At 33.6% G+C, this 23,932-nt stretch overlaps 3 protein-coding genes across 5 annotated transcripts; 1 reads left to right on the top strand and 2 right to left on the bottom strand.

The window, feature by feature from the left end:
- Positions 1-3,899: 3,899 nt before the first annotated feature.
- LOC119638135 (peroxisomal N(1)-acetyl-spermine/spermidine oxidase) lies at positions 3,900-13,635 on the bottom strand. Its single transcript, XM_038034788.1, has 5 exons — positions 12,930-13,635; positions 5,250-5,655; positions 4,372-5,173; positions 4,178-4,298; positions 3,900-4,101 (listed from the first exon to the last, which is right to left on the bottom strand). Exons 1-5 carry the CDS (start codon positions 13,170-13,172, stop codon positions 3,919-3,921), a joined length of 1,755 nt encoding a protein of 584 aa, XP_037890716.1. The 5' UTR covers positions 13,173-13,635; the 3' UTR covers positions 3,900-3,918.
- A 173-nt stretch (positions 13,636-13,808) lies between these two features.
- Positions 13,809-20,463, top strand: LOC119638103 (isocitrate dehydrogenase [NAD] subunit gamma, mitochondrial). Of its 3 annotated transcripts, none has more exons than XM_038034730.1 (7): positions 13,809-14,003; positions 14,127-14,204; positions 14,285-14,956; positions 16,134-16,241; positions 16,300-16,486; positions 16,547-16,622; positions 20,261-20,463. In XM_038034730.1, coding segments are annotated over exons 1-7 (1,179 nt in total). In that variant the 5' UTR covers positions 13,809-13,946; the 3' UTR covers positions 20,262-20,463. The 3 variants fall into 3 exon arrangements, with proteins under 3 accessions (XP_037890658.1, XP_037890656.1, XP_037890657.1); XM_038034728.1 differs by lacking the exon at positions 20,261-20,463 and adding an exon at positions 19,796-20,053; XM_038034729.1 differs by lacking the exon at positions 20,261-20,463 and having other exon boundaries at positions 16,547-17,546.
- A 68-nt stretch (positions 20,464-20,531) lies between these two features.
- Positions 20,532-21,588, bottom strand: LOC119638104 (60S ribosomal protein L27). Its single transcript, XM_038034731.1, has 2 exons — positions 21,506-21,588; positions 20,532-21,044 (listed from the first exon to the last, which is right to left on the bottom strand). Exon 2 carries the CDS (start codon positions 21,034-21,036, stop codon positions 20,629-20,631), a length of 408 nt encoding a protein of 135 aa, XP_037890659.1. The 5' UTR covers positions 21,037-21,044; positions 21,506-21,588; the 3' UTR covers positions 20,532-20,628.
- Positions 21,589-23,932: the final 2,344 nt, after the last annotated feature.

The following is a 23,932-nucleotide window of genomic DNA, read 5'->3' as shown; positions in this document are numbered from 1 at the left end:
GGAGATTGTTTATGAAAGACTTTACAGTTCTGCATAAACTTTAATTCAACTGATGGCTCGTAAAGGTATTATTAAATGTATTATTACGGTTATGGTTTTGCATAGCTCCTCAATGCATCTCTATCCCAAATTTTGAATCGGTTGGGTCCTTCCTGTGCATTTGTTTCTGACAGTGAGTCCGTGAGGCTCATCGTGGTAAGATTCGTTAGAAAAAATAAGTTCACGATAATATTTTTTTAGTATTAATCATTATTTTAAAGCAAACTAAAAAAAAATGTTTTGCAACTGCGATCTCGGGCAATGAAAATATTTAAATTCAATTTTGAAATAAAAGGTCGCCATGGTCCACCTAGAATTGAATTAAATATAAAGAAGTTTACAAAAATCAAAAATTATTATTTATAATAAATATGTAGTCGACTTTCAGGATGATAATTATCTTCTTAATACATATTATAATGAATAAACGTATCGAAAATCGTTTCGCTACTATGAAAGGGTGGTCTTTTTTTTTATTGGAAAATCTAAAAAATATCGTGTATGTAAGGGGTCAAGATTCTTGCATTCATTTTTGATTCATTCAGGTTCACACTAGTCAACTAAGTAGTTAGCCAAGTTTATTAAGCTACTTGAAAAAGAACTGTTAGCATATTGCGAATCATAGACGAGTTCTTAGACATTAACCGAATCAGCAACGATCCCAAAGAGGATAAGATAATGACAATTCTAAAAAGAGGAGATCTAACCGAACTCAAAAACTGGAGGGATATAATGCTCCTTAGAATGGTGGGGAAAATAGTAACGAACATAATAAACAAACGATCATCAGACGCATTATTCCATGACATGAGCAACAAACAAGCCAGCTTCCGTCCCAACAAATCCGTCAAATGGCGATCGCCGCTGTAAATAATCAACAACGACTTTAAGAAGACGTTCGACATCCTCCACTATTCCGAAAGCTCGAACACATATCGCTGCGGAGGCATACGAGAGAGAGAGACTTACATCCCTTTCCAAGACCTTATATGGCAATTTTGAGTATCGCGTCCTACGCGAACATGTGTATAAATCCCAAAATAGATGCCGATCAGAGCTGTCCACTTATCCCCTCTACTATTCATCATGGTCATCGACAATATTATGACAAAAACCACATTAATGCCTAAGGGCATTTCCTGGCGCTTAAATGGCCGCCTCGAAGACTTACTCTACACCTGTCTCATAAATTTGATAATACGCAATAGAAACTGAAAGACGTAGCAACTGAAGCAGCAATTTGTGATTTCAAGATAAACATACCAAGAAAAGTAAGTCCATGAGAGTCAACGCAACAAATACAATGCAGTAAGGACAGCTTGAAGACGTCCAATCATTCTCCTATTTGGATAGCAAAATAACAGCCACCGTGAGCTGGAAAGAGGATGTCGTGAAGCGTGTAAGCAAGGCCAAAGAAGCCTATAGCCAACAAAATTCCACCATATCTCCAAATGCATCAAAATTAATGTCTTCAACAGCTGCGTGAAATCTTTCTCGCTGCACCAATTTCATTGTAATAGGAGCTGTCTGTATGTCTTTAAGGTCTGTTCAACCATCGAGATACGAACTTGATTATATTTAGTACCGCTTAGGGAGGACCGCTGGTTTTAGAGACATTCGTACGTGCTATTGATGATATAGCTAGTTCTGGAGATATGTGGGTGTGACAAATTTTTGTCCAACGGACAATCCACATCCGATTATACCTAAAAGAAATGCACGTACTTTACCCTTATATGAATAGACGAACGGACGAAACCTACTTATCGAACGGGCAGATCATAAGCCCTAAGCCATTATATACCCTACTCTATCTTTGGTCTCCTCCGGCCCATGATTCGCAATGCGAGAGCCTCTACAGGAATTTATATAGCATAGTACTTAACAATAGGACGCTGTTCCACATGGTAATGCCACGAAAGGGATGATAGAACACAATCGACGATAATATAACCCCTTTTTACATCGTAAGTAGCACAAGCTAATTATATGACTGTACCGCAAAATTAATTCATTATCCATGTACAACTACCTTATAAATAAACAAACATATACGAATGAGCTCTGCAATGCGTATTCCTGGAGACGAAGAATTTAAGTACATTCCATGCCTCCTGTGATGGGAGTAGAAAAAAAAAGAAATTCCTTTCCAATTTTTTTTTTTCTTTTTTTTTTTTTTGTTATTTAATAACAATGAATTAAGCGTTGCATACTTGTTACAGACAATACCCAAGCTTTTATTTATTAATCGATATTAAATGTTTATAAGAATAGCTCAACAGACAGAGTAGAGCTCGTCGTTTCATGATTAATAAAAAGAATAAAAACCAACAGCATTTTATTAACAAGAAAAGAATTTGCAAGAAATTAAACAGTTTTAACAATTTTCTTTTTTAATATCTACATACAGTTTTTAATGCACATTATATTAAGAGAGTTTTCGTGTTTGAGTAAAAATAAATTAATTTACATATAAAAGAAGAATAGAGAAAATCAACTTATAAAATAAATACTAAAAAAATATTTATGCAACTTTTTTTTTTTTTTTGAAATTGCTTAGTTGTAAACAAATTAAACAAATGTTTACTAGATGTATAAAAATAAATAAGTAAATTAAAAAAAGAAACTAGTAAAAAAATTACGTTCGGTCGTGACCGAATCTTTTATACCCATCACCGTTATCCTAAAAAAAGGGACTAAAAAAAATGAGAAGAATTATTTTTCATATTCTCTTACAGCGAAGGAGAGCGGTTGATTTTTTATGTTTAGGTCATTCCCAAATTCTTTCTCCCGAAGTCCTAGTCAAAATGTTCATTTTTGCGAACAAGGGATTGTCTATCACAGATACTACACGCTTTTGTAGACGGACAGATATACAAACGTACAGACGGACATACTTAGGTATACTCCGAACTTGAAACTGGCCTAGAATCTATATTCCCGCACATTTGTACAGGCACTACAAATACTACCTTGCCTATATAATATAGCTTGGATATGTTCGTACGATATGTACGTTCAGATTTTGTAGATTTATCTGCTATCGTTTATCATTACTGAGTAAAACAACAATTTTCTGTTTTCTTTTGCATAATAGAGGTGTCATTGTCGGCGTGTCTTTCGAGCGATTTGGCACATCTTCAATACCAACCTACAAGACTCTTTAATATTTCTGCCGAATTTCAAGTCGATAGATTCATTGTTCGGACCAGGATAATGGCATAAAGGCGATCAGACGTACAATCGGACAGGCAGACGGACGGACATGCTTAACTCGGTTCAGAATTTTACGTTATATATATATATATATATAACCTCCTCCCTGTACCCCTCATTTTTTGGCGATGGATATAAAAATTAGAAAATGTTTTAATTCGACTAATGTGTGTGTAGAGAGAATGAATTGTTAATAAATTTAAAGAGAGCAAACTTATCTACAAAGGTCATTATACTGAAGAGGAGTCTTTTCTGTTATATCATTTATCTCTATAAAACTTTATGGAAACTATAAATTAAATTGCATGTTGTATATATGTATATCACGTTAGAAGCACTTTATAAAAGCACCAAATACAAATTGAAAAATTTTCAACAAAAAAGCACTTGATTAAAAACGAATAATTATCAGTAATAAAAAAAAAAAAAAGAAAAACAAAACATGTTCTATAAAACTATAGAGTTGAGTGTATGAGAGCAAATATTACGGATTATGAGGTGTTCGGTTGTTACAATCTCAATAATGATAGAGGCGTGAAGGTAGGAAGGTATGTTTGTAATAACCTTAACAAAAAAAAAAAAAAAAAAAAAAAAAAAAAATAAAAATGTGCTCTTTTTTTTTGGTTTTTTTTTTTTTTTTTTTAAATTTTTGAATCAAAATTTTTAATCCAACGCTATACCCTGAATCCAAGCACTTAAATCACTACCGTCCGACTCTAAGATAATCTCATTAGGTTCCTCTTTGCCTAAGAGACTTTGGGCAGCCGTACGACCACTTAAATAGGCACCGTGCACAGTTGAATAGAAATTGGAGTGCGTATGCTCACCAGCAAATACTACAGCGGGCTATAAAAAAATATATAAAACATAATTTTATTTTCTGTCTGTCTGTCTGTCTGTTTAAATTTTACAAGTTACAAACCTTTAAAGCCTGAGAACTAGCGTAAAGAGGTTGTGCCAAATTTTCTATATCTTCTTGTAAAGCACCTACCGGTATTGAGGTATACGAGCCTTTGGTAAACATTTGCGATTTCCAACTAGTGCTGCATGTTTAGAAAAATTTATCTTCTATTTTTCAACTTAATCATGTGTTTTATTAATTATTCCCTTACTTACCAAACACATTTTTTTGGTTTCGGTACGCAAGGATCTTGTAAAAAAATTCTTAAAATTTCTGTACACTTGTCGGCGACAACTTCGTCGTCTAAGGTTTCCATATACTCGGCTTCGCGTCCCGATATCCAACCCAATAGTAAAGTATCCGTTACTTTGGCAAACGAATAGATTTTCTTAAACCAATTTTTACTTAAATAATCATTTGAGGAGTCAAGTTCCGCATTAGAAGAGGCATTAAGATCATATTTGTCATCGTCCCAAAGCAGCATAACTTCGGAAATATCCGCATTCAAAAAGGGCCGATCATATTCCAAATAAATTTTATCTACAGTTCCAAACATTAAATGCTCTATGGCCTCTTGCTTGTAATGCGGCAGTTCAGGATCAAATAAAGTTTTATGATTTTGCTTTAGGACACCCAATGGTACGGTACATATCACATGTTCCGCTTTAAAGATACTGCCATCTTCACAAGTTACTTGTATTGGATAATCGTCATTGCAATCCGATTCAGCCGAACCACCACGTGAAGGACTATTATTAACTGTCGTCGATGTTATTGAACCGGCAATTGGAAATTCCGTAACTGTTTTCTCGGAATCATCGGAATCTTGTTCGCATTCGGAACCCTCGTCTACTGTATCCAAACCGGTTAAAGTCTTTTTCCGTTTCCAATGGATTTTTTTAACCGGGCACTTGGTTATAATCGATTGTTTGCATATTTCAGCGGTTAATGGTCGCAGTATCGAACTGTAACCAGCTGGTAAAACAATATTACCACCTTGTAGTTCCGTATAACTACCTGTTGATAATGAATTCATGTAAATCATTTGATAACTTTTTTCTTTCCATAAAATAAATCATTGACACGCATTTACCTAATTCCAAAAGATCTATTTCATTCATATCGTGACAGCCTGTTATACAAGTTTCACGTTTCAGTAAACAATTAAAAATCAATTGTTTCAAATGTTTCTCTTTAGGATCGTCCAGTGTATTTAAATAGATTTGAATTTCATAATTAATATGCTCGCCGACACTATTAATATCAGGTGGAGGACTGTACTGACATAAAAAATACTCATCGCAGCGGCGTAAAAAGCATACGTATGCCTCATAAATTTCTTGCAATATACTGAAAGGAACTTGTAAACCATCTTCAGTGGTAGCGATGATTTTATGCGGTTTAGGTATATTAACCACACTGACTAGACCGTGTTGAACGGCTATTTCAAAAATCGGATTACCCAAAACACCGTGTATCCAATTGGCACCGAGTTCAACCTGCAATCATTCAGAAAATGCAAAAACACTTTTAACATAAGTTTAACTAAAACTATAGAAATATGAATATCTTTGATATCAACACGATCATGTATTATATTTTGTTTTCGAAAAATTATTAGTGCTTACATGTTTTCAGGTGAATGTAATCTTAACGAGGTTCCCCTACTTCGCAAGAGATATTATTATAGAAGCAGCAATTGCTTCACCAAATTAGAAACTCTTGCGTCTATGCATTTTCTCGTAATGAAAGTTTGATAAATGTTGATCATGAGTAATGTGATGGCATATAAACAATGTATTTTAGGAAATTGGGAAAGTCTTTGGGATTTTTAGTTTTGGTTTAAATACATTTTGAAGATGAAAACAAAAATCTCACCTTTCCCACAACAAAACAGCAACAAGAAAGTGGGAGAGTGGGAGAAAAATGAAATGCAAAATGTTTTTCGGAAATGCTCGTCTTTAAAATACTATGCAGATCGGTCAAACACGACTCGTATTATTATCTTAAATGACTCCGATCGCTAAAGCGGTCGAATATAACCGCAAATCGTCCGCCTGACTAGCCGCAATTACGAAGTCAGCTTTCGCGGATCCAAGCCTTTTTTTACTCTTAACTATAGTCAGCGCTTGGTCAGTAAAGGCCCAATCAATAGTTATTGACTGGGCATAAACCCAGTAGACAGCCACGATCTTTTTATTTTTTCTCTCTTCTTTCTGGCAGTTATCGTGTTATCGGAATAGAAGGCAGCCAACGTTGATGAAGCAACTGTTTCGATGCATATTTGAAAGCTTCACATGATGGAATCTATCATCATCATGATTGGATTACCAATAACTTTTATGGATTTTCTATCGTAATATTAGGTAAAACTAGTAAATACTCTACGATAGGACATGGTCCACCATTATGTACACAGCACCTACCCTACAGTTATTTATACAACGACTTTTCAAAGAAGGGCATAATATCGGAGGTGGTCGAAGAAGTGGTCCAATCCGAAACATTCCCAATTGCGTTAGTTCGTTGGCCAAAAGGATCAGTGTACCGAATTTCCTCAAACTATCTTAAAAACTGCCGGATGTAGGGCAAATAATATAAAAAACAAGACGGGCAGACGGACGGACAAACCTAGATTGACTCAGGAAATGATTCTAGGCGTGATTCTGAATCGATCGATATGTCAAGTGTTGCATACATCCGAACAAATTTAATATATCCTTATATCATATGTGGTCAAAGTGATGAACGACGAGAAGCCTCCTCGGGTAAAATAGCAAACTTTATTATTTAGATGGGTAGAATCAATTTATCGATTGATTCAACAATCCAACGTCCATGTCGAAGGGAGCAGTCACCACACGCAATAAGCGCATATATATTCCTTCAAGCCAGCAAATGTTATTGCGCTGCGATTGTCATGATGATGAAGATTGTAATGAACACTTTGCTCCCTTCGAGTTATCCAAAACAATTTGCAGTTTGGCTACTATGAAAGATCATAGTTTATATAGAAGTGCCAGCGTTGTGGATCATTGTTTGTTAAATATCTTAACTTCAAGACAGTGATTTATGAATAGACGCAATAAATGCTTCGGACTCTTAAATAACTAACTTTATAGTTCACTATTTAAGTTTGCGTAGAAAACCTGGAAGACTAGACTAGACCTTGACACATTTTCATACATATGTATATTTATGTTTCCATCAAACTTGATTTGATTATAATAAGTTAATGAATACGATTTTAATGACGGTACCGAAATTAGTTATAAACATAACTGCAATTTATAATAAATTAATAAACAATCGTTGTTTATATGGCGTTCATATATAGTAAATGCATCGAGCAAAAAATAAATACATAAACAAACAAATCAACCCACATTTTTGCGAACGTACACATGCACAAATGAATAATGCAAAATAACAAGTAAGAAAATTATATTCGGTCTTGACCGAATCCGCTACACCCATCACCATTATCCTAGAACAGACAAAAAAGTAAAAGAATTAAATTTTTATGCTCGGTAGTATGAAGTGGGCGCGGTTGATTTTTTATATTTTCAGAATAAAAGTGGAAGTTTATGTGTAGTTTATCAAGTTTAGTCGCACAGGCATGTGGCCCTTGTAGACATATCGTTTGAAAAGCTTAAGTCATTTTCAAAATCTTTCAGAAATTTGTAACCAATACCTTCATTGCTGCAAACAAGAAAATGTCTACCACGGATATTACACAGTGGGACAGAAGGACAGACGGACAGCGTTACGTGCATTTCGAATTTAAAATTGACCAAGAATTTATATACTTTATGGGATTGTTGAAGATTTTACCTGGGCGTTAGGAAGGTATTGGAAAAAAATGAAGTTATGGGACCTTATAGCACTGGGTAGGCGTGGCCCATTTTTTTGTACAGGGATTACATCACCGCACTTACGCCAGCGGGTTGTAGATTGATTTGTTGTAGTTTATGAGTAATGAGCACAAAACCAAATTTTTATTCCTTTTGAAAAACAGAGATGTCACTGTTGGCATGTCATTCGACTGAATTGGCCCATTTTCATTGCCAAACTCCTTGCTTCCAATTTTTCCGCCAAATTTGAACGCGATAACCTCATTTTTGCGGCCAGAACAAATGACATTACACAGACGGACGGACAGACATGCTTAAATCAATTCAAAATATGACACTGATCTAGAAAGCTTCCTGAACCTTCCTTCGGAACTTTACAAATGTTTTGACAAACTAAATATACCCCTCATCCTCCGGGAATGGATATAAAAATGATATTTGAAGAAGACGACTTAAGACGCGTCTGGAATACACATTACCACGTACATCCTTGTGATTTTTCATTTTGACTGGGGACCAGAAGGTTAATTGGTATATTCATGATCATTGCGAATACCCGCATTGACGTAGACATGCCCCTTAACCTACTTTGGTGTAGCAGCCAAATACCAAGCCTCTCTTTGAATCTAGCTTTGTACAAATGGTTTAAAACTATTTTATGATCGATCTTTAACTCTTGGTCGATGCTCCGAGTGGCTAACATGCCGGCCAACTTCGATCATTTCTGTGATTTTATCGACGTTATTGAGGAGGGGATTATCTGTGCGAGATACATCTTTAACATCAAGAATACCTGAACGAAGTCGACAAAACCACAATATATCGATCATTACAAAGAAATAATGGATTTCTTTTTCCCTAACCTGGTATGAATAACTATATTAAAGGAAGTTCTGATATATTATTAGACCAAATTGTGTAGCGATCCTTTTAAGCGATCTTTCAAGCTGAATTATACGGATTGGTTTCTCTTTATTATTGAGCATCTTGACGTTTCAGGGTATATACATATTTTGTCGTTCAATCTTTTGTTGTATCTATCGATACAGAAAACAATTCAGAAAGCAACTCCGATTCGATTCAAACATGTCTGTCCGTATGTCCGCCTTTTTTTCTTGTGTTCAATCTGGCAACTTTTGAGATGTTTCGATGAATTTGGTATACGGACATATTTTAGCCCATGAACGAAAGTTATTGAAAATGATATGGATCGGAACCTACTTGACCATTTTCCATGTAATAACTCATTTTGAAAAGTCATTATTTAAATAAATGTAATTTGATGTGATATATTTTAGGGCGGGCCATGCCCCACTACATTGTTTTTACTTGTTGCTTATCCCCCTTTTCCGTTCATAAATTTAAAAACTAATGAAAACGATCGAGCCATTAGTAAAAATCCCTACATATATTTTCTCATGGAAAGTGCAGTCAAGCTGAACACAGAAAGAAAGTGATTATCCAGGTCGATATTGCTAAGACATATCGTGTATGCACTAGTTGTAAATATTGGAAAATTCGACCTAAGCAAGGTGTGAATAACTTCTTTACTGTCAATTTGTATCAAAATCTACAAAGTAAACTACACAACATGTACGATACACACCATATAACACATAATCAATATACATCGAGCGAGTAAATTTGGTTTGGTTTGGACATACCATAAGGAGTACGAAGACCTATTATTCAAAGCGGGTACTACTTCTTTGAAAATGATTTTATTTGGCTAAATAAAATTCTAGGTTTATGAATCAAAGTTATACGATCCCCATTATCTACTATATAAATGCTCTTCAATGGGGATCAAAGTAAGCGCACCTACTTTTTGTAATAGAGATAAGCAGTATGCACATATATGTTAAAATGTAAATATAAAGTCTTACAACCAAAATAACTGAAGCGAATCAGCAAAAGTTGTCACTCACATACTCGCTTAACTGGCTTCGTCAAGGTTCAGTGGTTGGGGGCGTTTAATAAACTCGCTGCAGCGAACTAATTATGCTTACACATGCTATTAAAGCACAAGTAATTTCTTTTATATTTAAAGAAAACTCTACATCCGTTGGTATACTGTATACTTAAATACTACAATCGGCATCGATAAGTAGGAAAGTTATATACGCCTAGGAATGGAGCAACATGTCGCATGACTACTGAAAACATATTGGTGATGAATTTGAATGAGAAAAATATATTTAATAAAAAAAATTGATGTTCGAATTGATCACCTTAAGCGGAAGTATCCTAAAAAAGAGGTTTTTTATACCCAACGCTGAAGGACATTTTGTCAAAATGTTTGCAATGCCCTGAAAGAAACTTCAACATCAGGTTCTGAATCGATTTAAGTATGTCCGTCTGTCCGTCTGAAAAATATCTGTTCTTCTGGCTGCAAAAATTAAACTATCGACTTCAAGTTTAGCAGCAACATTGGAAGTTCTTGCACGCAGGCTGTTATCGAATTTGATCGAAGGACACGCCCACAGTACCACGTAAATTAAGAACATTTCAGTTTTTCAAATAGAAAAAGATGTGGTTTTTTCCTCACTACTCTGGCACCTGTAAAAATATGGGGAAATTGATCACGCCTACGCAATATTATATATAGTATATCGTAATATAAATTTTTTACCTTTGTAAGGCGCAGAAGCAGAAGCCTCATAAAATCCGATAAAATAAAGAAATTCTTGACCAATTTCAAATTCCGAATGCGCCTAAGCATGTCTGCCCATCTGTCCAAAATTGTAGTATCCAATAGAAAAAGATTATGAAAATTTATTTTTTTCCCTTGGAGAAACTTCTGTTGTTCCTACCAAGTTGATAACTTCGTTTTTGCGACCAGAAGACAACCACGTAGAGATTACACAGACGGACAGATATGGTTTACTTGCTTTATACTTTCACGCTGATCACCTGATCAATGCTGCTCCTTCATATTCCATTTATTTGATTTAAGTGATTATAGCTTATCACTTAGCTGATGATATAAGTTGACGCTGCAATTGTGTTGCATGATTTGTGCACGTCTTAACAATTACATCGATTCTTTATTCCCTTTTCCGGCACTTGTTAGCAAATTGTTTGAATGTATTTACAAATGGTTATTTGCGTTTTTATATATATGTAGTACAAACAATTGTTTGAATATATTTACATGCAGTTGTGTGATGATCTGCTTTGTATATTTATTGGCTATTAAATGTTTTGTTAACAACAGTTTGGACATTAAACTAAAGCTTCATGCAAAACTGGAGCGTGAAAGTAAAATTTAAGTACGTATGTAATACATACACTTACGGAATAACAATAAAATACATTTTGCAAAGTTTTGTGTAATTGAACACTTGCAACGAAATATATTTTTTGTTATTTTGAAAATTGTTGTTAAGTTTTGCATATTTCAAGGTGATTTGTAGTTTCCTTGAAAGAGTTTAGAAGAATATAAATGCGCGTATGAAGATATCATAAACTTAATTGGTTTAACTGATGGCCTCAACCTTTACGCGCAAGCAAAAGGGAATTGAAAAAAAAACGGGGAAGGAGTTCGAATCGAATCTTTTAATACCCATCGCAACGTTGTGGACTGTACTTCATTACGGGACTAAAGCCGGTATATTGATTCTACATCGTATCGATCATGCGATATATACTAGAAATTAGAAAAAGATGATCGGCCACTTTATCCTTCTGTTGATAGCCGCAGTGCCGAAAGGTTATAAGTTGTGAAATCTGATCCGTGCATATTAACTAACGTGACGAGCCATTCTGGAATAATTATCTCTTATATATGCATACGTACGTACATATATATATTTTTATATAAATGGGTAGATATAAATACATGGTCTAATTTTTTACATATATGCCTGTATATATATTAAATACATACACATGCATCCATTTATATAGAAATATATATACGTACTCATGTATGCATATGTATAAATATATTTAATCCAATAGACATATATCCAATAATTATTGACTTATATATATATATATATATTTATATATATAGGTGTGTGTTTTGACTTCCTGAATAATTCAAAGATCTACATTTACAAGGTCCAGCTTGTTTATATCAAGTTTTTTCAGCATTATTGGAGGAAATCTTGATGAGATTTAACATATTTTCCAATTTCAAACAAAGATTTCATCAAGAAGAAAATTAAGATCCAGTACGAAAGCTGTAACCTAAACGTTCTCAAGGCAAAGGGAAAAATTATCATTTAGCTAAGAAATTCTTCGAATCGATTTAGCTCTCCTTTGAAAGAGCTATGCCGGTTAATTCCTTCAGACAAGGTTTTAGAACCGCAAAAGGCATTCGGAGGCAGATAGGAACAAATCTATTGCATTATTGGCTTTAAACTTTATGTCTAGATTTCGATGTATATTTTAAAAAACCATCATCAATAGATAGAAAAATTCAAATGTAAACAAAAGAAATACTAATAATAAATGGAAGTCTATCCTTGTTAATCCAAAAAAAGAAAAAAGAGCACTTTTGCTGAATCAACTAAAGAATAATAGAATCTTTAATGGTTCATATTAAATGAAGCAAAGCAGATTAAAAAACAAATCAAATAAAAAAATTTTTAAAGAATATCAAGCAAAAAAAAAGGGGGAAAGCGTTAACATTGTTATAAATGGGAAAGAAAATTATTAAATGTGCCAATCTAAGCAGGAAATAAACTCTTGCAGGCATGAGCAAATTTTATTTGCAAAAAAAAATAAGCCCTAAATTTTAAAAATAACTTTCGATATTTTTCGCAAAAGCAAAAAAGAACGATAAGGAATCAAAAAAAAAAAAACAACATTATTCATCCTATAGGAAATTTTTGTTTTTTCAACTTACATAACTGAGTTGTGCGTCGCTTATACCATATGCAAAAAGAAAAAAGTTTGGATGGAGAACTTACTTTATGTTTAGCCATCGGTATGGACACAATACGACCACCGATACGACCACGAGCCTCTAAAATACAGAAGTTATTACAGCCATTTTGCAATAAATGATTAGCAGCCGATAGTCCCGCGACACCAGCTCCAATAATTAAAACCTTAAAATTTGTAGGCTGGAGAGCTGTAGCACCTACTTCACTGCTGTTGGCATGCTCGTCCGTTGGTGACGGGGCAGGTGTACGCGGTGTTTTATCGTCCATAACAAGCCAGCGTTAGATGAATATCCACAATAATAAATAATTATTATAGTTTTTCAGTATTTTCAGTGCATTTATTTGCTTCCTTAAATATATTATCTGTTTCTGAAAAAAAAAGAATTCACAAACACACACTTTGTTTTCTTCTATATGGAAATTTCTCTATTTGTTCACCAAAATGATTGGAATCTCATGCATGCGCTGTGGTGGTATATAGTGAAACTCTCACTTTTTCTTCACTTCTCTTCTTTTCATTGTACTTTGTTTTTATTTATTGAAATTTTACGGATATTAATTGCCTCACGTAATAATACGCTAGCTTATGATTTATCAACACATTTCTAAACAATAAAATAACACCGGCTAAAATCGCTCACACTTAACACACTTAACGTTAATGTTTCTTTCCTAATACTAATAAGAAAATTGCACAGCTTTGTGAAGAAATTTTCTAATAAGTTTATGAGAAATATATCTCTTCATTCATTAATTACGAAATGACGGTCATTAAATCTAGAGAAAGCTAAACAAAACTAAAAAGAATGAAGAAAAACATCTGTACATCTTTCCTAAGATTTATTTACAATGTTACCAGCATTGAGATTCGCAATAATACTCTTATTGAATATGTACATGTGGCAGCGTTATACTCTTGCGGCTGTTTTTTGCAAAACGAATTGATATTTTTTTGTTTTTCCGTGTTAAGCAAAATAATTTGTTTATTAACACATTTAGAGGTGAGACTAATTTTCTTAACACGGTTTTTATTCAAGCAAAATGGCTGTTCGTCTAACGCAGAGAGTATTAAAAACTCAAACTCCCTTCTTAAGTCGGGTAGGTAAAAAAAGCAGATAAATAAATTGAATGATTAATTAAACTAAATCAAAAATTACATAATTTTATTCAAAGAGATAAAAATTAATATCTTTAAATTGTTATCATATCAAAAAATTAAAGGGTTATCCCATGTTGGTAACCAAGGAGAAGACAGAAGATGTAGCTCATACCAAAACAGCTTTACAGAAGAAATTAACGGTAGGTTGTATTGTATAGAGTTTATTATTCCATGCAAAGAACGATTATTTCTCCGTCCTCTTTTGTTTTTTTTTTTACAGAGAACCGATATCCCTTCAGCTCAATACGGTGGACGTCATGCAGTTACCATGCTGCCAGGTGGAGGTATTGGCCCTGAACTAATGACCTATGTTCGAGATATATTCGCTTTTTGTGGGGCGCCAATTGACTTTGAAGTCGTAGAAATTAATCCCTCTACAGAGGGCAATGAGGATTTGGAGTATGCTATAACTTCGATTAAACGTAATGGTGTAGCTCTTAAGGGCAATATTGAGACAAAATCTCAAAGTTTAAGCGAAGTGTCGCGTAATGTGGCAATCCGTAATGAATTGGATTTATTTGTAAATGTAGTACATTGCAAATCGTTTCCGGGTATCCCAGCACGGCATAAAGATGTTGATATAGTTCTTATACGTCAGAATACCGATGGTGAATATGCTATGTTGGAACACGAATCGGTGAAAGGTGTAGTGGAAAGCATGAAAGTAGTGTCTTTGGAGAATGCTGAACGTGTGGCGCGTTTCGCATTCGAATATGCTCGTCAAAATGGACGTAAAAAAGTTACCACCATTCACAAGGCCAACATTATGAAATTATCGGATGGCTTGTTTTTGGAAGTTGCGAAAAAAGTGCATAAAGACTATCCAGAATTAGAACACAACAATATGATCATTGATAACACTTGCATGCAATTGGTATCTAATCCGCATCAGGTAACGTAAAACAAATTTATAAAAGATTGTTCTGCTCTTTGTGACAGAAATATGGCTCTGCATAAGCAAGAATAACTTTGACAAGTGCGGAAGATAGTAAGGAGTTACATCCATGTTCTACGTTCCATCCGTCCATCCGTACTTTCGTAAACATAACAGTTGACGTATAAATTCTTAGCTGTAGGCACATATAGTATGTATACACATACACATATATATATATATATAAATTGCGCAGAAATAATTTGAAAGTTGAGGGCAAGCTGTTTCCGTTTGGGCAAGTGACACGTATCCGCCTATGCGATAATTGTAGGATAAATGTATATCAAAATTTTTAATATATAAAAAAGTAATTATTCCCTAAGAAATTTATTCATAGACAACTGTTTTTAATTGAGTTCCGCCTTATCATTAATGTATTATACCCACCCACCGAAGGTTGTGAATTATAATCACCTTGTTTTTTTTTATCATGTATGTAATATCCAAAAGGAGGCTTCATAGACTCTATAAAGTGTAAATATTCTTGATCAGCGTGAAATTCTGAGTTGATTTACCCATGTTTGTCCACCTGTGTGGTGTTTGTTTTTGCCACTCTCCTGATCGCCAGAAAGAAAATGTCGACTTCAAACTTGGTAAAAACATTGGAAGCTCTTGCACGCAGGTTGGTACTGAAAATGGGCCAAATCGATCAGTGCTAACAGTGGACCAGAAACTGAAAGCAACTCCGTTTTTCGTAGCAAAATTTTACGGGTTCGCTCGTCACTCGGAAATTATAAAAGTTAGAAAATTGAAGATTTCCACATTTATTTTATGAAACACTCTACTCCTCCTACTCTTAGACAGCGCGATTATTTTTTCCTTAGTAGTACTGGCGATAAGGGGGGGGGGGGGGGGCAAATAGAAGAACATGAAGAATAGATTGCGAAAAGCATAGTGGTGGGTATGCGGTATTCGGCCTTTCTCGAACATAACTTTCTTGGTTGTTTATTATCTGCCATTATCAAAGTTCCCAAGAGAAAATAGAACACTGGATATAGTTCTCATAAACTGAGCTTATGCGAGGTGCATCGAGCGAATATGGTTAAAATTGAATACTAAACCTGCATTTGTCGTGCGAATGAATAAAGCCCTCTGACTTGTTCTAATTATAAATGTAATTATTATTATTTTTTAGTTTGATGTCATGAACATGCCAAACTTGTATGGTACCATTGTTTCAAATGTTATTTGTGGCTTAATTGGCGGCGCTGGTTTACTTTCGGGCCGTAATTATGGCGATCATGTACGTATATACATTCAATAGCATTTTAAATATTTTTAATTTTTTTGTTTGTTGCTAGTATGCGATCTTTGAGCCAGGCACGCGTAATACAGGCACAGCCATTGCTGGTAAGAATATTGCCAATCCAGTTGCGATGATTATGGCAAGCGTTGATATGCTTAATCATACTGGGCATAAGGAACATGCTCGTATTATCAAAGATGCTACGTATGAGACTGTGGTTACCAAAGGTGTGCGCACGCCAGGTATATATAAAATAATTGTTGTTACTGAGAGCAAAAAACTTATGATTTTCTTTTACATAGATTTGGGCGGCACAAACTCCAGTACCGATGTTGTTAAATCGGTTTTAGATATTTTGTCTACACGTCGGGTCCATTGGTAAATTTTACGTTTCTAGAAGCTAAATGTTAAATGTTTTCTATATTTTTGTTTTATTTTATATTATAACTATTTAACTGATTATTCTTGTATTCTTGTAGTGTCTAAAATTGTTAACTGGTCCCTAGTGTTCTTTTTTTTTTTTTTGTTTTCTTCTAAAGTATTTTCCTGTTTCCTTTTTGCTTAGAAACAAATTTCTATATCCACTTGCTTTAAATATTTTTGTTTATAACTTATACAAAATGCTTTTTCATTTTTATTTTGCATTTTCATATATTGTTTGCGTCTTATATACACGTATAATCTCGCTTATTGAATTAATCTTCAAATAACTATATATGCCTTATCGTAACGCCTGAAACCTATAAAGTATGTAATTAGCTTAGACTACGTCTAGTAACGATCTTGCTTATATTAAATTTTAAATTCTTTTAACAAGTTTTATATTAATTATTAGTTGAATATCTGGTACAGATTTAAAATGAAAGTACTTTGGTTATTGTAAGCGTTTTTGTTGATAATTGAAACCATACGCACAACAAGATATGTTACAAGATGCATTACGTGGATAGTCCGCGACTAATCATTAATTCATTCAAATTGTTGTCTAAATTTTTTTTTTTTATGTGATTTTTTGTGTTTGGCTCCAGTATCGTTGAAAAGTGCTGAATAATATGACATAAGTAAATTCGTGCAGAAGCTGGAATATTGCTGAGTGCTCCAAAGAGAAAAACTTTTTGCCCCTCAAGCAGGTGCAGAATTTTCTTCAGCTTTACGCCCTAGAAAAATTTGGAATCAAGTTGACTGCTGACCTAACGCCTAGCAAATAAATTAGGATAAATAAGGATAACGACCTACAGCTTAGTAAAACAAGAACATTATAGTCAGGCAACGTAGACCATTAAATATCCTACACCACACTGTTTAACACAATTCTGTCGACTTTTCTGCTTTCTGCCTTTTTGTCGCATGAATTCCAGTTCTCTTTATATGACAAAGGGTTCAGAAAATTTCCCCATCCGGCTCAAAGTTTTCATACCGGAATGCCGAAATGCTGCTACTTAGCTACTTTTGCAGAGAAATTTTGAAAATTGCAATTTTTTTCCACATAAAGTCTTTTCAAAACAGGGCGTTACATAGAGAGTGGTTGAAAAAGTGGATCGATCCGAACCTTTTGTTGTTGTAGCATTCATTCTTGTGTCAAAACTGGTCACTGTACCAGTCATCAATTTCATCAAATTATCTTAAAAATTACGACCTGTCGCTTCAACACAATTTTACATAGACAGACGAACAGGCTTAGATCAATGCGGATTATGATTCTGAATAGATCGGTATAATAATAGGTGGGTTTATATTAAGTCCTTCTGCGTTTTCAACACTACGCACTAACTTAATATGTGCTGTACCACAAATGGTGTAGGGTAGAAGTATTAATTCGCACCAGGCAAAATTCCCTAAATAATAAATGTTATCCGCCCACAATCAGCAAAAAACTGCCATCTTACCTAATTAAAGAACATTGATATGAAGACACTTATTAAGACGGACTGAGTTTGAGGGCAAGATATGCTCATTACATGCGAATTATCAATGCGAGATATTTATCTGGTTCTTCGTACAAATTTACAAGAGAAGAACTAATTAAATCAACAAACATAAAAGTGACTTGCAATATACAACAGATTGTTCACATATTTACGAAAATGAATTAAAACTTCATCCAAACCAAGCTTACAATAATCGAAAAATTGTTAATAACCATAACCCGTAGTATAAATTGATAGAAAACTTGATAGAATTACAGCCTTGCGATATTTTAGTGTAAAAATTATCCTGATCGTGCAACCAACATGCTTCCTCTATAACACACTTCTAAAATTTTTTATATTCATAAAAAATATGTATATGCGTATTTGATCAGATTGAGACACTGAGTTGACTTAAGCATAACCATTTAATCTTTAGCGCACTCACCCACTTTACTGATGAAACATGTGCAATATTGGTACTTTTTTCCATATAAAAAAAAGTAAAAATGCTGTAGGCGGACATGATCTTCCCTTAAATAGCCTACACCGCTTCACTTGATACAATTATTCATGTGACGGCTTTTCATAATAACGTTTTAGATGGGTAGTGTTCGAATCTGAACCATTTTCATTGGCGGTCGTATTTGGACCAAAACACGTCAGTATACATCATCAAGAAATTTTAAAAATAGCGGCCTGCCGTTGAAATGCAAAAAAATAAGAAAGACAGACGAACAGACAAACTTACATTGATTCAGAAAGTGACTGAATCCTGGATTCCGTGTGTCACATACATTAGCACAAATTCAATTTACTCGTAAAACAAGAAAGACAGACAGACAACATGTGTATAGCCTGTCTTAAAACTATCTGCGTGCTTCACATATCCGCACAAACTTATTATAAATTTAAAACAAGACGGACGCGCAACACCGGTATAATAGACGGTGAGCTTATCTCAAGTTCTTATGGGTGTTGCACACATCCGCACAAACTTAACATACGCTCAGTACAAGACTAACAAATGGACGAAGAACATCGGGATAATAAAATGTGGGCCTACCTCAAGTCCAAGCACAAACTGAAGATACGCCTAAAACAAGACGGATAGATGGACGGACAACATCGTTATATTAAAATGTGAGTCTATCTGAAGTTCCTCCGGTTATTGCTTGCATATGAGCAAGTGTCACAAGGATCTAACAACTTCTGTGTACTTACTAACAACTCTTCCTATAGCTAATTTTGATGTCTCGGTGAAACCTATCTATTTGGTACAGATTGAGTTGACGGATATCGAATGCGAATAAAGTAAATTAATAAAAAAAAAATTTTGTATATTAACCTATAGAATTCTATCTTCACCTGTATTGTTTTAAAAAGTATGTTAGTGCAATTTTGATTTTATATAGCTACTTCTCCTCTTTGTATTTTTAAAGTGTATAGTGTTTTGTGTGTAGTGCTTTAAGATAGTTTTCCAAAATTTTTAAAAACATACATCATTTAATCAATTAATTATTGGAAAATTTTGTTTTCTCTCTTCCCTGGCATTTTCTTGATTCTTTTTTTCCCCTCACCCCAACGACAACAAATACACAAAATTCTTCCCCCCCCCCAATCCCCAAAACATTCTGGATACAGGCCCCATGGAAACTTTTTTAGCCAATTTTAACAAATATAATAAGCGAATGAATGCAAAACACTATTTTATTACTCTCTATTAATCGAATCCAAATAAGATTCTAAGCGGATCGGTCAAGTCTTTTAAAGTGTAATTTCTTATAAATTTTTGTGGAAAAAAAAAAAACAATAAATAATCAATACCAGAACTAATAATCTATAACAATCAAAATCCTCTTATTAATATATGTAATAATGTGTGTCAAGTCACTTTAAAAAACTGTTTTATAAATTCATATTTGTCTAAAATAATAATAATAAAAAAGAAACTAAAATTGGAAAATGTTTTTTTGTCTAAACTTACTAAATAATAATGCTGTCTTTATAACTCATGCAAAAAAAAAAAGGTAAATTAAAAGAAAAAAAACCCAAAAAGTTCTCCCTTAAAGCAATCCTTTAAAATATCCAAATATTTTATCTTTGCAGATAATGCATCCTCTCAAGTGCTACGTCCTCTCGGAAGATATCATTAGGCTTGTGATTAAAATTGCAGAAAAAAACTATTTTTTCTTTTTTTTTTTTTTGCATATGAAATGCTTACCCAACTTTGCATTTATCTATAGGAACCGAGATGTAAAAAAGAATTGTATTTAAATTCTGCAAATAAAAAGAATAAATTATTAAAACTTCTTTTCTTTCTTTTATTATTTATTTTATAACTTTTCCAAGCAAGGAAAACATCCTCGCTTTCAACATTTTTCTTAGTATAAACGAAACATACGAAAACTGTTGTTGTTTGTTGTTGTTTTTATTTTTATTTCAAATTTTTCAAATAAAAAAAATTTTTTTACACTTTAGAAACGTAGTTTTTGGAAAAACCACTTGTTTTTGCCTTCTTTATATGACGTCTCAAATTTGACACGTGTTTGAAAACGATGCGTTTTCCTTTTAACTGGATCTTTTAGATCCTTGGCCGATAATTTATCAAATGTAATTTCGCTGGCGGTATATCGTGTGGGCATCAGATGATTGTAATTTAGAAGCTTTAAAAATGGCTTTATTTTCGATTTTTTCTTCAATTTAGTTTTACCCATTTGTTTAGTAACTTTACGTGGATATCTATCAATGCCGGCTACTAACGCGTGACCAAATGGTTTCTCGCCTGTACCATCATCAACAGTCTTGACAATAATCGCTTTACGGCCAGCGTAACGTCCACTTAGGACAATTACAATTTTATTTGGTTTCATAATTTTCCTCATCTTGATGACTGCATCATTTCAACAATGAGTTTCAAATACACACAATAGTACACATATATAGCGTAATTTATTTATTCCAGAAATTGTTGCACATCCAGCCATGAAACAAAACAAATGTAAACAATAAATCAATTTCCATATTCTCTCTTTTTCCTTCTTTAAAAAAGGCGTCAATCAAAAAAATCAAGCGAAATTTCGCACTTTAGGAAAATGTTAACGTATTTTTTACAGCTGTTTTTCTATCTTTCTTTTATCTTTTTTGCTTTATTAGGAGAATAGAATTTCCTCTCGCTGTGAGGTTTTTTTTCCTTTGACTTATATAATTTTGTACACTTTTTTCGGTAATAATCATTCACACGCACAACTTAATAAATCATTTGATGTATAATTAATACATTTCTTTACTTAATTTGCGGAATTTCACTTGATTTTTTCGATTAAATTTAGAAAATTGTTTTAAAGCACTTACAGGCTTATACGGCTGACCGGATATAGAGAAAGGAAAAAAGGTTGACATTTCGCACATTGTTTTGACATTTTCATTTATATCATATACAATGTTGCCAACAGTTTATGCGAATCTATTTACAGTGATATGAAATTCGGGCAATTCATGAAACTTTGTATGCAAAGAAACTTTGAAAGGGTGAAAACATTGATATTGAAGACAAAAACACATAAGCATATTTAAACATTGCAGATATGAAAAATTGTCCAATTTTTTATTAAGCGTTGACGGGATTAATAGGTTGTATGGTTCTTTACATAACTAAGTGAATGAGGTAGGAACTGTAGAATTGAAAGTTTTATCTTAAATTTGGTATCAACAAAGTGTGGGAACAAAAAGAAAAATTGCGGCCCTACTACATACAAGTGCAAGGTAATAAAGAAATATAAAGAAAAAAATATATATTGAAATTAATCTCTTACCTTACGAAGGATCAGATAAAGGACTTAGTGTTACACTAGGCCTTTTTTGTAGAACGTAGTGAATGGCTGCCGACACGTTGAAAGTTCCAAAAGAGGAATATTAATTTTTTTATATGTATAAGGTATTATTTCAGATCTTTTCTGGATTATCCAACTTTTCCGATTATAAGACGGACTGGACGATAAGACGCACTTCAAATTTATAAAAATATATTTTAATATCGCTTTTAGATCAAAATTTTTATTATTGTTAACATAACTGGTACGAGCAATATTCAGTTGATATTCACATTGGCTCCTATCTCTCGTCTCATTAATGTCACCGTTTAAATCGCTTTCATCTGACCTATTGTTGTCACTCTTTTCAAAAATGGCGTCATTTTCAGTACCACCTACAGTATTACTTATTCTGCATTTTTTGTATGACGTTATAATCGTCTCATCATCAGCTGGATCTTCCATTTAGAAATTAATTTGTGTTCTTTGCATTAACTTAACGAATTTTCTAAATTTCTATAATTCCTTTTTATTTATTTAAACCTTATATCTGCACTATTATACTGTATCCCTTAGCGACAACAACCTCTGTTCTTTTTCATCGGTGCATTCCGACTATAACATTTTCAATTTTTCTTACAGTTTCAAATTTTCTTCTTGCTACTTTTCATACATTGTTTAACTAGCTTTTTTTTTATTTTCTTGTTTTTCCTTCTCAAATCATATTTCGGTCTCATTAAATTCAGATCAATTTTTTCAAATGTGCACCTTAAATGATAAGGTAAGATAAGCGGACGCGTCGTTTTGGTTACGATTTGAAATGCTTGATGTGTTTCTTGTAGCCTTAAGCTATTTCATTATATAATCCAAAGCTGACAGCTCGGCTACAAATTATATAGCTTTTATCGTTTCTTTTTAACTTCATTTGCTATTTCTTCTTTTTATAGTTAACTCACCTTACGACAATAAATTAAAAATCATGCAATGACACTTTGACGGGGCAACTCTAGTCAGTTCTAGTGTGTAATCGTTACAAAATTCATAAAATAACAAATGAAAGCATTTTTCACTTATCTTTATTGATGGATCGATGACCCTCCTCCTCCTTAGATAGACCCTCCTTTTTTTAAATCGATCGATTCAGAATCCTAATCTGAATTGATCTAAGTTTGTTTGTCTGTCTGTTCGTCAGATGTCTGTCCATGTAAAATTATGTTCAAACTACAGGTCGCAATTTTTAAGATATTTTAATGAAATGTAGAATAACTGGCGTATTTTAGCCCAAGGGCGAAAGTTGTTGAAAATGGTTCAGATCGGACCACTTTTCCGGTCACCTCGCACATAACACCTCATTTTGAAAAGTCATTTTATCAGTAACTGTATGAAGCGAAGTGGTATAGGATATTTAGTGATGGATTCTGATCCACTATAATGTTTTAATTGATTTCTTACTAAACTTCGATATACAAAAAGGTAGACACATTAAATCAATTTTTCGGCCGATTTTTCTCCTTTCAGAATAAAAGTGAAAGCTTATATTGTGTTCCGGTTGTAAATTCGGAGTAATGAGCAAAAACCATGAAAAACAAAGTTGTGCTCATTTTTTGTCGTATAGGCTTGTAGGCGTATCTTTTGAAAGGTTTAGGTTACTTTCGCAAATTTTTAGCCGATATCTTCATTTTCGCTAACAGTAGAATGTTTGCCAAAGATATTGCACAGTAGGGCAGACGAACAAATGAACACGCAAGAATCTTTATGGGGTTTCTGTTCCTGCGTGTTATATAGGTATTAAAAAAAATTTGATGTTGATACGCTCTAATAGAACACATGAGTAAAGAGCGAAAAATAAATTTTTTATTTCCTTTTAAAAACAAAGGTTTACATTTTCCTGTAGGCGCGTGCTGCAATTGATTTCACTGCGTGCAAGAAATTTCATCTAGTTTCATTTTTGTGGCCAGGAGAAGGTTTA

The sequence above is a fragment of the Glossina fuscipes genome, unplaced genomic scaffold (genome assembly GCF_014805625.2).
Source record: "Glossina fuscipes isolate IAEA_lab_2018 unplaced genomic scaffold, Yale_Gfus_2 73, whole genome shotgun sequence".
Lineage (NCBI taxonomy): Eukaryota > Metazoa > Arthropoda > Insecta > Diptera > Glossinidae > Glossina > Glossina fuscipes.
Note: the sequence above shows the minus strand (reverse complement) of the source record. Positions and strands in the feature narration are given on the sequence as shown.

Bases quoted from the DNA above. Each gene is read 5' to 3' on its own strand.
- LOC119638135 (XM_038034788.1), bottom strand. From the start codon at position 13,172: ATGGACGATAAAACACCGCGTACACCTGCCCCGTCACCAACGGACGAG. The intron at 5,656-12,929 runs GTAAGTTCTCCA...GAATGATTGCAG, and splicing joins TACCGATGGCTAAACATAAA to GTTGAACTCGGTGCCAATTG. The intron at 4,299-4,371 runs GTAAGTAAGGGA...CTAAACATGCAG, and splicing joins AAACCAAAAAAATGTGTTTG to CACTAGTTGGAAATCGCAAA.
- LOC119638103 (XM_038034728.1), top strand. From the start codon at position 13,947: ATGGCTGTTCGTCTAACGCAGAGAGTATTAAAAACTCAAACTCCCTTC. The intron at 14,004-14,126 runs GTAGGTAAAAAA...AAAAAATTAAAG, and splicing joins AAACTCCCTTCTTAAGTCGG to GGTTATCCCATGTTGGTAAC. The intron at 16,242-16,299 runs GTACGTATATAC...GTTTGTTGCTAG, and splicing joins GCCGTAATTATGGCGATCAT to TATGCGATCTTTGAGCCAGG.
- LOC119638104 (XM_038034731.1), bottom strand. From the start codon at position 21,036: ATGAGGAAAATTATGAAACCAAATAAAATTGTAATTGTCCTAAGTGGA.